Source organism: Pholcus phalangioides, unplaced genomic scaffold, assembly GCF_987345545.1.
Source record: "Pholcus phalangioides strain wild (caught in Gottingen) unplaced genomic scaffold, Ppha-v1.0 ptg000011l_1, whole genome shotgun sequence".
NCBI classification, from domain to species: domain Eukaryota; kingdom Metazoa; phylum Arthropoda; class Arachnida; order Araneae; family Pholcidae; genus Pholcus; species Pholcus phalangioides.
This window is the reverse complement of record NW_028301604.1, coordinates 20,089,721-20,103,834: the sequence shown is the minus strand read 5'-3', so window position 1 is coordinate 20,103,834 and position 14,114 is coordinate 20,089,721. Positions and strand designations below refer to the sequence as shown.

General features: G+C 31.9%; 1 protein-coding gene across 2 annotated transcripts in view; it reads right to left on the bottom strand.

Annotated features, from left to right (window-relative positions):
- The window catches only part of Rbcn-3B (WD repeat-containing protein Rbcn-3B), a 60,772-nt gene that overhangs the window by 18,023 nt on the left and 28,635 nt on the right, over positions 1 to 14,114 (bottom strand). For both annotated transcript variants that reach the window (XM_089239238.1, XM_089239239.1), the window contains 7 exons: positions 12,096 to 12,316; positions 11,083 to 11,278; positions 9,576 to 9,911; positions 4,949 to 5,080; positions 4,615 to 4,727; positions 1,861 to 2,168; positions 285 to 506 (listed from right to left, as the gene is read on the bottom strand). In XM_089239238.1, coding sequence (XP_089095364.1) covers positions 285 to 506; positions 1,861 to 2,168; positions 4,615 to 4,727; positions 4,949 to 5,080; positions 9,576 to 9,911; positions 11,083 to 11,278; positions 12,096 to 12,316 — 1,528 coding nt within the window. The remainder of the gene's footprint in view (positions 1 to 284; positions 507 to 1,860; positions 2,169 to 4,614; positions 4,728 to 4,948; positions 5,081 to 9,575; positions 9,912 to 11,082; positions 11,279 to 12,095; positions 12,317 to 14,114) is intronic.

The window sequence follows — 14,114 nt, the reverse complement described above, 5'->3', positions numbered from 1 at the left end:
TGACATGAATATTCCTGACAAAAATTTAATTTTATTTGGTAAAGGGAAAAAATACTTAAAAATGTAAAATTAATGACATCATCCAACATGTGGGAAATTTGCTCGCAGAATGGAAACAATAGCCATTCATGGCAAAATGATAACTTAATTATAGCATTGCACTATTTCATAATGCAAATACATGAAAGAGCACTATCTGCTCTTTCATGTATTTACCAAAGGGTTGGAACTGATCATCTATTGCATTACTGTAACACATAACTTGACACAACATTTATACTTACCTATGAAGTTTTCTTCTTCTTTCTTGTTCAGGTATGAATGTGGCATTGCTCATTGACATTAGTGTGTTAGCTAAAGCAATAATAGCCAAAAGATGTGTTGTAGTTATAGCAGTTGAAACTTCCCAGTGACCACATGATGAAAATTTACGAGCGCGTTCTTCTTCTATTATTAATTCTTGTGGAATAGCAGGTGGCATAACTCTCACATGCTTTGCGTTGCTTCTGCAGAACAAGTACAAAAAACTATTCATCAGAACGGAATTTGCATAAAATAACAAGTTGCTTTCTTTCATAATTTCAGAGGAAAAATCAATTAAAGAAATTAAAACTCTAAAAGGAAATGTAAATTATACTAGTAATATAGCCAGCATCTTCAATAATAATACATATTATTACAGTGTAACTATACAACTATTTCAATAAATAAAGGCAAATAAAATTAAAGGAAAGGTGATAAATATCACCTGACAACACTGAGTTTAATAATATGAGTAAAAAACTCCTTCCATAAATACGGTATGAACACAAGGACTTCAACAGGCAAATTGCCCAACAAGGTGGATGAAAAAATTTGTCAATAAAAAATATGGATGTCAAATATAATCAAAACACCCAATATAAACGTATCCTCCCAGGGGGATAAGTTATTCCATTTATTGACAACCCTATTAGAGAAAAACTCCCTGTGACACCACAACCTGGAATTGTCCCTTATTAAATGACACTGGTGCCCCCTTGTCGAAGCAGTTGATTGATGGTATATTAATAATTCGTGGTACATCCTATCCATCCCGTTGAAAATTGTAAACACTTTGATCATATTTCCCCTCCTCCCGACACCTGCATTCCTTCAATTGTAAACACATTAAATAAATGAAGTCTTTCTTCATATCTCAAGCCTTGTGTGCAAAGAAGAACACATGCAGCTCTTCTTTGCACCCCTTAAACCAAGTCTGTGTCTCTCTGTTTCTAAAACCTTATGGAGTACTCCAGTTTAGGATAAACTAAACCTTTTGGAAAAAGCAAAAAAATGATATTAAGAGAACACGAAGAGATCTTTTTAAAAACAAAACAGAGCATTCAATTTACTTTATTCAGCTGCTTATCAATGAGAATTCTCAAATCAGTGACCCTAGATTAAGAGTTTTTTTGTTCCTGGTTATTGTTTTGGGGAGAGATGTATTTTCAGTATATCAAAAAAGGGCCATAGGAGTCATTCCCCTTTTTTCTGGGTCATCAAAAAAGAAAAATACTTTTAAAAAACTTCATGCTGACTCAATTTCCTTCACTTTAAAATACTTCATTTGGAATTATGAGTCAAAATTTCTCTGAAAGAGGTTCCTTGCACCCCCCCCCCTCAAGGAGAATAGGTCTGTATATGCCATGTCCCCACTGGCACACATTAGAATGTTAACTAAGCTGTGAAGAATAAATCATCTCGATTTTTTTCTTTTTAAATTTGGATAAGCATGCTACAAAGAATAGATTAAATTTTTATACAAGATGTAAGTAGGAAAACACTAAAATAAGGTTTGTACAAGATGGAAGCATTAGTAAAATGTTTTGATCCACTTACATTTGTGATTTTGTGTTAGATAGATCAGCTTTCACATTCACATTACTTCTCATTGTATGCAAGAATGTGGGTAACAGAAGAGACATATATCCTCCACGAGAAAGCAATCCGAAGCAAACTGGTCTCATAGGCCGAAGAAGTCCAAGTTTATTTTCACACACACAGTCTAATTCGGAGTCAAGGCCCCATGCATGAAGAAGTGACAGCAGCAACTGAGCTATTTCCATAGTGAGATTTGTTTCTGCAAGAGCCATCTGACGAACTTTCTTGTTTATGGCTTCAGAACTACCAGCACCATTACCAGAATCCTGAAATCCATATTTTGTCACAATATAATAAAAAATTTGGAATTTTTGATTTGGTAAAGCGCGACTGAAAATGTACTTATTCCCTCATAAATTACTTAGACATTAAATGATACATGAGCTGGTACATAGTACATTAGCATTCAGAAATCAATGTGTAATGACTATTGTGACTAGGTTTTAACACTTTTAAAAATTTAAAAAAAAAAGATTTTCCCTGCAATACTTATTTTCACTTCATCTTTTTTTACATCAATCAATTACTTCCTCACTTGTGTTTTACATTGAAGTAAAGTATTATTATAAGTCACACATCTACTTTTCCAGATCTTAATAATATTTAGTTTGTTTTTAACTAGATCTTTTTTACATGTATTTTGATGTCTAACTATAAAAAAATTTTTGCAGATGATAGGTACATTTGAATTCAGAAAAAACTGAATTTTAACAGACATATTATAAACTGTTTTTTGCACTGATTGCAAATTTATTTATTTCATCAAATGCAAATTGAACTTCAAGTTTTCTCATTTTGCAAAAAAAAAAAAAATGTTTTTAGCACTGGATAACAGTAGTAATAAATTTTATGTTATTTTTTCAAATACAGTGAAACCTTGATATAACGATACTCAGCAGACCAAGGGAAAAAAATTGTTTTAGAGGGATTATCGTTATATCGAAAGTCAGCAGTTTAACATTAGAGCATAGAAATTTCCAAACAAGACTTGAAAAAAATATTGTTGTAGAGGAATTTATCATTATATCAAGTATTATTGTATAGCAAGGTTTCACTGTATAAGTTTATAGAATTGTGCATTTCTCAAATGAGTTGAAATTGATTCTGAGATTTAAGAAAGTATATTCCAACAACTATTTGTTTGTGGAGGACAAGAAAAAATTTAATTCACATAAATGTTATCTTGAAAAAAAAATATATAGCATGAACACACCACTGCTGTGGTACTGAAAAGTGAGGCTTTCTTTTAACTATATTGAAGTATATTTGAGCAATATTGGCTGAGTAGGATAGAGAAAAGTTCATTGTTAGCAAGCTGGTATTCTAGTTTTTCACCAGCGTGGTATTGGTATCAATGTTTTTCGCCCAAGGAGAGAAGAGAAATATAGACACAAAAGAAACAAACTTTTTTCTTTAAGAAACTATATGGTTACAAGAAGAGTAACAACTTGATACCACTAATACATAAAAAAAAAAAAAGACTAATCACTTTACTATGTTTAGTTTTTATTAATATGTTATCAGCTAAAGGGTAAAAAAAATTCATGTCACTTCAGCCAACACAATTGAAGAAAATATATGTTGCATTTAGCCTAAAACACTGGTAAATTTACAATTCAAAACTATGTTTTTAAGACAGATAACAAATTTAAATGATCAGAAGCATTTTGGCACTCTTAGGTGCTATTTTCCAATGTATCACAAAATGATGCAACTGCCAATTGACAACAATGAAACGTCTGTTGCAAGGTGGTCACGAAGTGAAGAGTCAAATCCCAACTATCCAATTAAATAATAAGATCAGGATTACAACCAAGCACAACAGTATACAAGGAAAACCATGGATGTTTCATTGTTGTAGATTGACAGTCGTGCCATTTAGTGATAGATTTGAAAATGGCACCCAGGATTGCTGAAACGTGTCAGGTCATTTAAATTCTTTTATTACTTGTCTCAAAAACATTATTTTGAATTGTAAATTTATTGGAGTTTGTGTTATAATTTTGATTACGCTCTGCTCATTATTGTAAATTTATTGAACAGAAAATGCTCAATAATTTTAATGCTTACAGCATTAAAAAAAAACTGAAATAGAGGAAGTAATGATAATACTGATAGAGAAAAACAGGAAATCTCATATGCAGTCTTATTTTATGTCGTTTATCAGAAACATAAAATATTTGAATTCATATATATATATTTTAATATATCTATAATTTTACAAAATGAATTATTTTTTGTGAATGAATGTTGTTTTTCATCATGGAATTCAATAATGGCTTTCAGCAAACATTGATGAAACACGTCGTCTGATTTTCTGCAAAATAATATATAATTTCATGGCTTTGTTAACAGTAAATACCCAATTCAGGGAGTATCTTTGAACATAAAAACTGACAATACTCATAAAAATATAATGCTGCAAAACTGTGACATCAGCAAAAAACTTGAACTGCCGTTGAAATCTTTGATAGCATTATCATAGCAATTCATAATTATTAGTGTCTTGAACTCTCTACCAACCTAGCTGTTACACTATTTTATTTTTAAAAAAATGGACCATTGTTTTATAAAGTTTAACAAAATATTTATGGAGTATTTCGAAAGATTTAAGTTTTTTTTGGTTCCGGTCAAGAAATTTCTTAGATGATAAAATGAGAAAAACTATCAGAACTACTTTTAATTATTGTGCAATACGATATAATAATATACCTTTCGACCAATTGTCACTTCACCAGATGTAGTTTTGAATCCAACACTTCCAGCAGTAGCTTGAATTTTCATGGCAGCATTTTCAGCAGTATCTTTCATCTTTGCAATGATTCCTACAGATAAATGGTTAATTTATAATCTAAATATGTAAAATATTAAAATAAGAGTTTGAAAAATTAAAATAAGAGTTTGAAAAATTAAAAATGAAACTTTCTAAAATTCATAATGGTACCCAATTTTTTATATATTATATCTATGCAAACATGGCAGTAAAAACAAATGACAAATTATGATGAAAGTAGTGAAAATTATCTATTTTACAAACAAGTAATACCTGATAATTTCTTTTGTGCTTCAGGTGAACTAGACAAAGCTAAATACTTTTGATGTTCGGATGGGTTGATAAGACCTTGGCATTCTAACTGACCAGGAGATAAACTTGCATATTCTTCACTAAGTAGTTGGACTGTTGAAATGCAAAGAATATATTTGTAAATAATAGATCAAAACGTTGACAAAATGCTTCATCTATTGTTATCTACATAACCACTCATATTTCATTTCAAAATCACAACCCAACTGTTAAAATGAATTACTTTTAATGCTTTTCAGTAAATCATGTATTCTTTCTGCTCATTTTTATAATTTTTTTTACACAATACAACATGCGTACATATACACAACATCCATACAATACACACATATGATACACTTTTGACCTCAAGGGACATGAATGCCCTTCCAGCAGGTCTATAAGGGTTACTCTATGATATTATTTCAACAGCCTATTTGTGGCTTGTGCAGGTTTATAATTGTGTTTCCCATAAAGTATATATATTTTTGATTATGTACAACTGAAACAAAGAAATTTTACATATAGATGAGTTTTTATATTGCATTGTTGTAATAGATTCTAGACTGGTATTTACAGAAAACGTGAAGATATTGTTATTGGATCTTATGTTATTCTTTGTACAATTGATTGCATGGTATAGATTCGTTACTTTTGGAGCGGTATATTTATAACTCTTTTGGAATAACTTATTTGTTTTTGGCACTTGATATAAGTTATTTAATCTACATGAACCTCTGCTTTGTTTCTTTTCTAACCATTTATTGTTTAAAAATGAATATTTTATTAGCCTATAAATGTAAATTGCAATATAGTGATATATGGGCAGAGTTGGTGTTTGGTAAAGCAGCCTATAAATGTAGTTTTGTCTTATAGTTAGGTTATGATATTCTGTTTTGTTAATGTTTATTGTGGTGTTTGTTATTTGGGGGATCTTATTTTGTTATATATTATCTAGTTTTTGCATATTTGTTTGATATGCACCTCCCCAAGCAGTGAATCCATATGTTACTTTTGTCATACCATGGTCGTTTTCTGGACACAGAGGGCTGATTAGACTAGGAAACTTTATAGCAAATTTTGAACAACAAAATTGTGAAATGTTTTTTTTCCACCATTAGGTTGGTGCAACAATTCTTCAGCATGGGAGACTTCCTGCATTAGAAACATACTCTATGATAATTTTGTCACTGTTTCTGTTGTACCTAAGTCAGGAAAAAGATCTAAAGGGTATTAGGCTTTGGACACCTCTTAATGCCCTGGGGTATAGTAGGCGAGTGTCTTCTTGACCTGGGCTACCATGCCCCTCTCTTACAGAACAAATGCATATAGCCTTTAAAAACATACTTCAAAGTCAATTTTTCACCAGTTTATCCCCTGCTCAGTTCTTTTCATTCTCATATATATATATACAGGGTGGTAACTATCAACCGCCCAATAATTATATACGTGATTCCTTGTGAAAAACTGATATGGAAAAGTGTTTTCAGTTTTTTGATTCGACCCATAATTAATGAGTTATAATGCTTTAAAAATTTATGATGTCACTTCAAAATCCTGCCAAATTCACCAGACGAACACCAAATGTTTAACTTGGCATTTTTTAAAACTGAACAATGATACAACCCTAAGAAATCGAAAAAGTAAACCAGTTTTTTTCCTCTTGTTGTATGTGTGTGTGTGCACTTTGCAAATTTTTACGTGGTTGTTAATTCTTACGATTTTTCAAGATTGCAGAGTTTTTGAATTCATCCGTAAGATTAAAAAAAAATACTGCCGCCCTAAAAATTCTGAAATTTTTCTCAAATGGGTTACTCGCCACATGTTATTAAAATGAACCTCAGCTTTAGGAAAATTAACCCAAGTATTTTTTAAAACAAATATTGAATTCTCAGATTTTTGAAATTTATACAGTTTTTCAAACTTTATAAAATTCTAACCGGATGATCAGACATCGAAGTTCGAGGTTCATCCTCATGCCGTATAAATATTTTTACAAAATTTCAGAATTTTTGGTGTAGTAGGTTTTTCTCGTATCTTAAATGGATTAGTTCAAAAACTGCAATGTGAAAATCGCGTTCAAAGAGTTTTTTCTTGCTTACATTTAAACTGTAATTCATTAATTTTTAATTTTATTTTGAAAAAAAAAAATTAACCCGATTCACACAAAGTTTTTGGCATTTGATTTTCACAACTGAATGAAATATTTTTTAAAGTCATGTTTGAAAAATCAACTTCAGGGGTCATGAAACCCCTTAAATGAATAAAGTATCTCCAAGAATTTTAAGATGAGATTTTTGTTTCCAGTTCCGATTCAGAAGTTTTGGACGATTTACATGTTGCATCACAGCTTTCGATTGTAATTCTGCAACACAATTAACTTGAGTAACACAACAAGCATAACGAATGAAATCGATCGCAGTTACAAATTGTCACGATGACGTCTAAAAATTTTTAGGGCATCTCATTAATGTTATGAATGTTCGTATGAAACAGTAGACCCCTACTCAAAACCATATTTGGAACAACAGACAGTAAAGACATGGCTTTAATTTCGAAAATTGAGAGCTGGGGGAAGAAGGGTGTAAGCATGATTTTTCGACAAAAAATTAAGAAACAAAATACACACACATATAAGAGCAAAGGGACGGCAAAATTAGTAATGCCTAGGGCGGTGACATCCTGAAGTCCGTCTGTGTGAAGAGGAGGCCCGGGAGCACACACAACTGCCCCCTTATAAACACATGCCTCTTTTTCTGACATGACAAGCAGAGTTATTTTTAATTGGTCATTTGTTTTGGCACAGTTTGACCTAATTGGTCCTTGCGCCACAAAATACATAATCCAATTCAATAAATACACCCCAGAATAAACCTTCATCTGAAAAAAATGACGAAGTTCTGCGCAAATCATGCAGGCTGGAAAAAATTTCAAAGTAGCCCAAATCTTTCTTGTGAAAGGTAAAGTAAAAATTTATTAATATTTCAGCGCGACAAAAATCAATTGCAGTCAAAAAGGAAATGAAAAATCTTCATTGCACATGCAGAAATCGGTATGAAAATGAGACTCGATGAATAATCGATAGAAAATATCCGAAACTACTAATTATTTTGAAAATGCCAATTCATAAAATGCCTTAAATGTTATTATTTTACTGTTTTTACAAGTCACCTTCGTCAAGCTACCATTTTTGCAATCTTCGTTTAAGTTTTTTACACGTGACTGTTTCGATGAAGTTTTAAAATAACTCAAAAATATTGCAGTTTCATTGATCAACATGTAATCTGATTAAAATGACAGCATATAAAAAGGATCGCGTAGTAAACACAATGCACTGTATGCACATTCCCTCAGAAAATTTGACTTGATAGTGAAAGAGAACAAATTACCACATTTTGGCAAAAAAAATGTTCTAATTAGATCTCGTTTGGCTAACACTTTACAAATCTGGTGATAAATTTGCCAACATAGTGGATGAAACTAACACGTAATTACACGTAAGCTAAATGTAACAAGGTTATACTATCACACTAAATTAAGATCAAAACACCAATCGTGAAAGAAGAAGGCCGAACTTGGCTTCTAATGGGATTGAATATTTCAGTACATTTTCAAGAAGTGACAACCTGCTGCTGGCCGAAAAATTTACTTTCGTTGGGTGTTTGGTGCATAACTGACCGTTAGAAAAATGACACGTCAAAAAAATTCAAAGCATCATAACTCATTAAATATTCATCGGATCCTAAAATGGAAAACACTTTTCTATATTAGTTTTTCCACAAGGAATCATGTGTGTAATTATTGGGTGGTCGATAGTTACCCCCCTGTATATATATATATGCTCTAAGGAAAGAAAAATGCTGCTTCTGTAATGTAGTAGTCTAGCACAATCGGATCCTAAAATGGAAAACACTTTTCTATATTAGTTTTTCCACAAGGAATCATGTGTGTAATTATTGGGTGGTCGATAGTTACCACCCTGTATATATATATGCTCTAAGGAAAGAAAAATGCTGCTTCTGTAATGTAGTAGTCTAGCACAATCGCCCAGATTGTGAGCAGGCATTGGTTCGATTCCCCAAAGAGGCAGTTCTATATTTTTGTTCCTGAATTCATCTTGCATAAGCCAGTTATCTAAACCCTTGTATGAATTGCGTTGAGGGGCATAATTTTCATGAAATTTAATTTTTATGTAATGTGACTGTTTCCTCATATTGAACATTGAAGGACGAGACACCTCATATTCTATGAAAAAATGTTAGAAATGTTTTCTAATGCTCAGAACCAATCCTAAACAGTAATGCTAAAAAATGCTATTGAACTAGTTGATATTTGAATGTTATACTATAACTTTCATAATCAATTTCTTGGCGATTGTGTTTTTAAACGTCTGCAATGGTGCAGTGAGTTACATTGAAATAAGAATTTTTTAACTAAAAAATCGAAAAAGATGAACACACACTTAACAAAATTCAAAAGTAATATCAAGTTGATCATCTCCACACCACCTTTTCAATGAAGAATATTCCTATAAACTATTTAAATGTCATAGACAGTACAATAGATTTTGGATAACCTTTGAGTAAAATAAACAAAAAATAAGACATACCAACTAATGCTTCAATATCAAAAAAAAGAACATGGCTGTCTTGATCTTTAGGATTTGTACGCAGTCCTTGAACCATTAGAGGATGAGCTCGAGAACGCTGTACTTCAGTGGGACCGTCAATTGCATTTGAATTAACCATGTGCATAGGACCTTGATGTAGTTGATGCAAGCCTCTTTGTGCAGCCAGACGTATTGCAGCCATGTTACGATGCCTCAACCCTCTCAATAAATGAACTGCTGGATTTGTCATACGATCACCAGAGCTAACAACATGCTCGTCACATGCTTTTAATATGTCTTCAGCCAGTAAACCTTGCACAACTCTATCCAAATGACCTAGACATTCATTTCAATCAGCAAAATATTTATTTCTATTTTGATTTTAAAAAGTCATCAATAGATTTTTAATAATCTACATAAAAAACCTTACTTTTCTCTAAATATCAGCAAAAATCAGATAGAGAAATATCATAAAAAAGATTAATCTTTACATTGAACACATATCTTCTGTGCTACCGCTCAGACATCAAAATACAACCAAACATTTTGTCTGCAACTGAGACAGACAAATTTTCCATTATACAGTCAACCCTTGGCTTATAAACTTATTTTGTTCCAGAAGTCTGTTTGTAAACCGAATTGTTCACAAATAAAAAAATTATTTTTCTCCTTCAAAAATATACTGCTGACTTTTACATGTTCAAGGGATGACCAAAAATAATTCTTGTTAATTCTCAAACAATTAAAAACCATAAGCAAATTTTACACACTTTATTTCAATACAGTGAAAACCTTAGCAGTCACCCTGCAGATGCAATCAAACCTTTTTTACAGCCAATTATACTCTACAAAAAAATTTATTTGAAGCACATTATACATTTCGAACCTCTGCATGATAGTCACACATTATTTTCACGATTCTTTCCATTGATCAGAACTGCTGTTAAAGGCAAAAATTATTACTTTTTAAGCATTCCCATATGAATGAATTTTATCTCCTCATTCTGAATCTTGGCATAATCACATAATTCAGGGCAAATTATTCTGGCTGAAATAGATATAGTAGTACATATTGAGAAAATTGCCCAACAAATTTGTATTGTTTGGTGTACCCTATTTGGTGAAAGAAATCAGCTACAAGGCAGAATCTTATTCTGAATGTATCTAGTCCAGTGAATTGGATATAATTGGGTGAACTAGCTATAACAACTTGTTATAGAACTGTATAATAACACACTATTTATTGGAAGATGAATGGCAAAGACAAAAGCCATTACTATAAATTGTACATGATATCTATATTATGGTAATTCACATCAAAATGACCGAAATCACAGTATCAGTGTTGATTTGAGTATGATTCATGAAAAATTAAAAATTTTCTGCTTGCAAGTTTTTAAGATGATAAAAAAAAACATTTTGTTTCTGTTGAATCAGTCTAACTTTCAGTCTCAAAAAATATGTAGATAAACTTGATCAAACAATATTTTAAATTGTGAAAAAATACCTGTTTCCATTTGCCATACATAAACAGAACCATCACTGCATCCAACTATCATAAAATCATGTAACGGACGCCATTTTACCACCTCAACTGGAAATAGATGCCGACTAGCAAGCATTATGCATTTTTTGTCTTTGAGGGCCAAAAGTGCAACAGAATGATCACTAGCAACAGAGCATATTGACTGTAACACTCTAGACTGAAAGAATAAAAATTTATTATAGAAAAGAGGTTGGTTTATTACAAATCATTATATATATATATCTCCCGACAATGATTGACTGATTCATCGCCATGAACTGCCAAAAATGCTGAAGCTATAAATGTGAAATTCAGTCAGTAGTTTTATTTTATGATGTAAGGACTCATTGAGAATTACAGAGATCATAAGGGGGTTCAAAGTTTATATGGGGCAATCATTGCTGAGCCAAAACCACTGAAGCTATAAATATGAAATTTGGTCAACAGTTTTATTTTTAAATGTACAGATCCACTAAAAAAGAATATTTTTCAACATCTATGGGGATAATAAGTGAGGGAGTTCAAGGGTTATATGGAGCAATCACGCTGAGCCCAAACCGCTGAATCTATAAATATGAAATTTAGTCTCCATATTATAAAATCTAATACTGACCCATTTACACACAATTACTGAAAATTGAACCCTCAAGGGGGGTCATGAGGGGTTCAAATGTTATTTCAGGGAAATCATTGCTGAGCAATATTAAGATCACCAAATCCATGTGAGTGAAGCTGCAGGTGACAGCTAGTACAATTTATAAAAAAAATATATAAATTGTACATATTCTGAACAGTGACACTGCTTGTTTTTTCAAGTCATTCTGTATTTGTGTGTGTGTTTCTAGTCTAGGAAAAATTTATTTTCTCAACCATGGACAAACTGAATATGGTCTTTAAGGCATTAAAAAGTGGCATTCATCTAATTTTTCCACGACAAAAATGAAGGGTTTTCAGTACTACAATAGGGTATACTTAATAGCATGTCAGATACTCACATTACAATTGACCGGTGGCACAAGCAGTTGTGTTACTTCACCCGCATGAATACAGAAGCGATGAAGCAATGTTCCTGCATAAATATTCCAAAGACACACTGAAAAATCGACACCTCCAGATACCAAATGAGATACATCATATCGATTATGGACATGGTGAGGGTATATTAAGCAACTAACACGACCACTGTGTCCATGTAAAAGTTGATGAGGAGGCCAGTCTGCAAAATAAACATAAATGCAATCTCATAAATAGCATAAAAATTTACTGATCAGTTGAATTTGCATAGCTAGCGAAATTTTTACTTCAGTGCCCTGGATATCACAATAGAAAAAAAATATTGGCAGAGACATTTTTTTCCACTACTGAACTATGTTATTGAGATCAACAATTTTACTTAAGAGAGTAGATGCCAAAACACCAACTTTTTACCTTCTTTGCCTAGTATATTGACATTGCTTGAGTATAACATTGTGGACTAATGTGTCTATATCAATAATAAACTGATGATAGCTGCACAGTACATTAAAGTAGTGTTCAACTTTTTCATACTTGTGGACCAGTGAAATTAAGCTAACAATTTTGCACAGTCCGGCATTAATTATACATTTGAGAAAGAGTCTAGATAGGACCGCTGCTGCCACCTATCAAATAAAAACAAAACTATCTGTTATAATGCTGGAAGTGAAATTGGTTGTTGGTGTAAAACCGGCATTCAGTGTCAAAATGAATAATTTTTGGTGTGATGCTGTAAATTTTTATATTATAAAATAGAAAAATTTCACCCGTTTTGAAGCGCTGAATGTATTTGAAACTAACGGGCAATAGGATATTTGGCAATGTGCATTTTTATTTCTTTCAGATGGCAGCAGTGATCCCAGAGAGTAGCAATAATATTCTCTATTAATTTACACACTAAAAAAAAAGATTGGATCTCTGTTGCCATCCATCAAATAAAAACAACTATTTGTTATAATTCTTTGAATATAATTGGTGGTTTCAAACCTACAGCATGAAAATGGTTGTAATATAAAAATTGCTTATTTTCATGCTACACAATAGTGTAAAGTTTATGTACCATAGTATTGGTTGATATATTTTTATCTTTCCCGTAGAACTTCAGTTATTACAATTTTTTTAGTAGTTAGACATTTGTTGCTTCTTTGTGAAAAAATTTGTATATACATGGGTGGTTTTGTTTTGTTTGTGACATAAAAAGTGTTACATTAATTTCCATTCAATGTTTCTGTTTGATTTTTATTACTGATTTAATTACTTATTTGGTTTTTAAAACTGAACTTTAAAAATGACTTAAATGACTAAAAATGACTGTGGTCCTAACAATAAGTAATTCTCATTAAGATTTCCTGTTTAAAGTGTTTTTCTATTTACAACGTTTTTTATGACAGTTTTTTGAAAAATGTTATAAGCAGGATCCACTTTGATTAACAGTTGAAGGCACACATTTATATATTTACTAATAATCAATTTACAAATTCACTTCTGTGATTGATTTTATATTTCGTTAAAAAACTCTTAGCACTTTCAATATCTTCTGATCAAATTTAAAGCAAATTAGGTTCTCTCTCTCCTCTCTGACACTTATCTTCTCATTCCCTATTCATACTTTGGTTTTCCTGGTAGAATGATTTTATTTTCCTTCCCTGCTGGTCCACCATTCTGATCTGCCACCATTTAACTGCCACCTATTTTAACACCTGAATATGGGAGCTATGTCAGATTTGTGTTGGAGAAACTTAACAGTGTGCTTATGTGTGCGTGCCCAGCATTTGTCGTGTTTTTTGTTCAGTAGGTGGTGCCATCTATCTAGCACCGCAACTAGATACTTTGTCTGAATGAGGGGGCCGTGTACAGAAGTTTCAAATTTTGGATTTTTTATTACCCTGCGGATTTTCTCCTGCCGGTTATACACGGGAAATTACGGTACTTTCGCGTCTATCGGCCAGCATTCAAAGACCGTGTCTCTACAGCGTAAATTTGTCTTGTTCTTACAATAT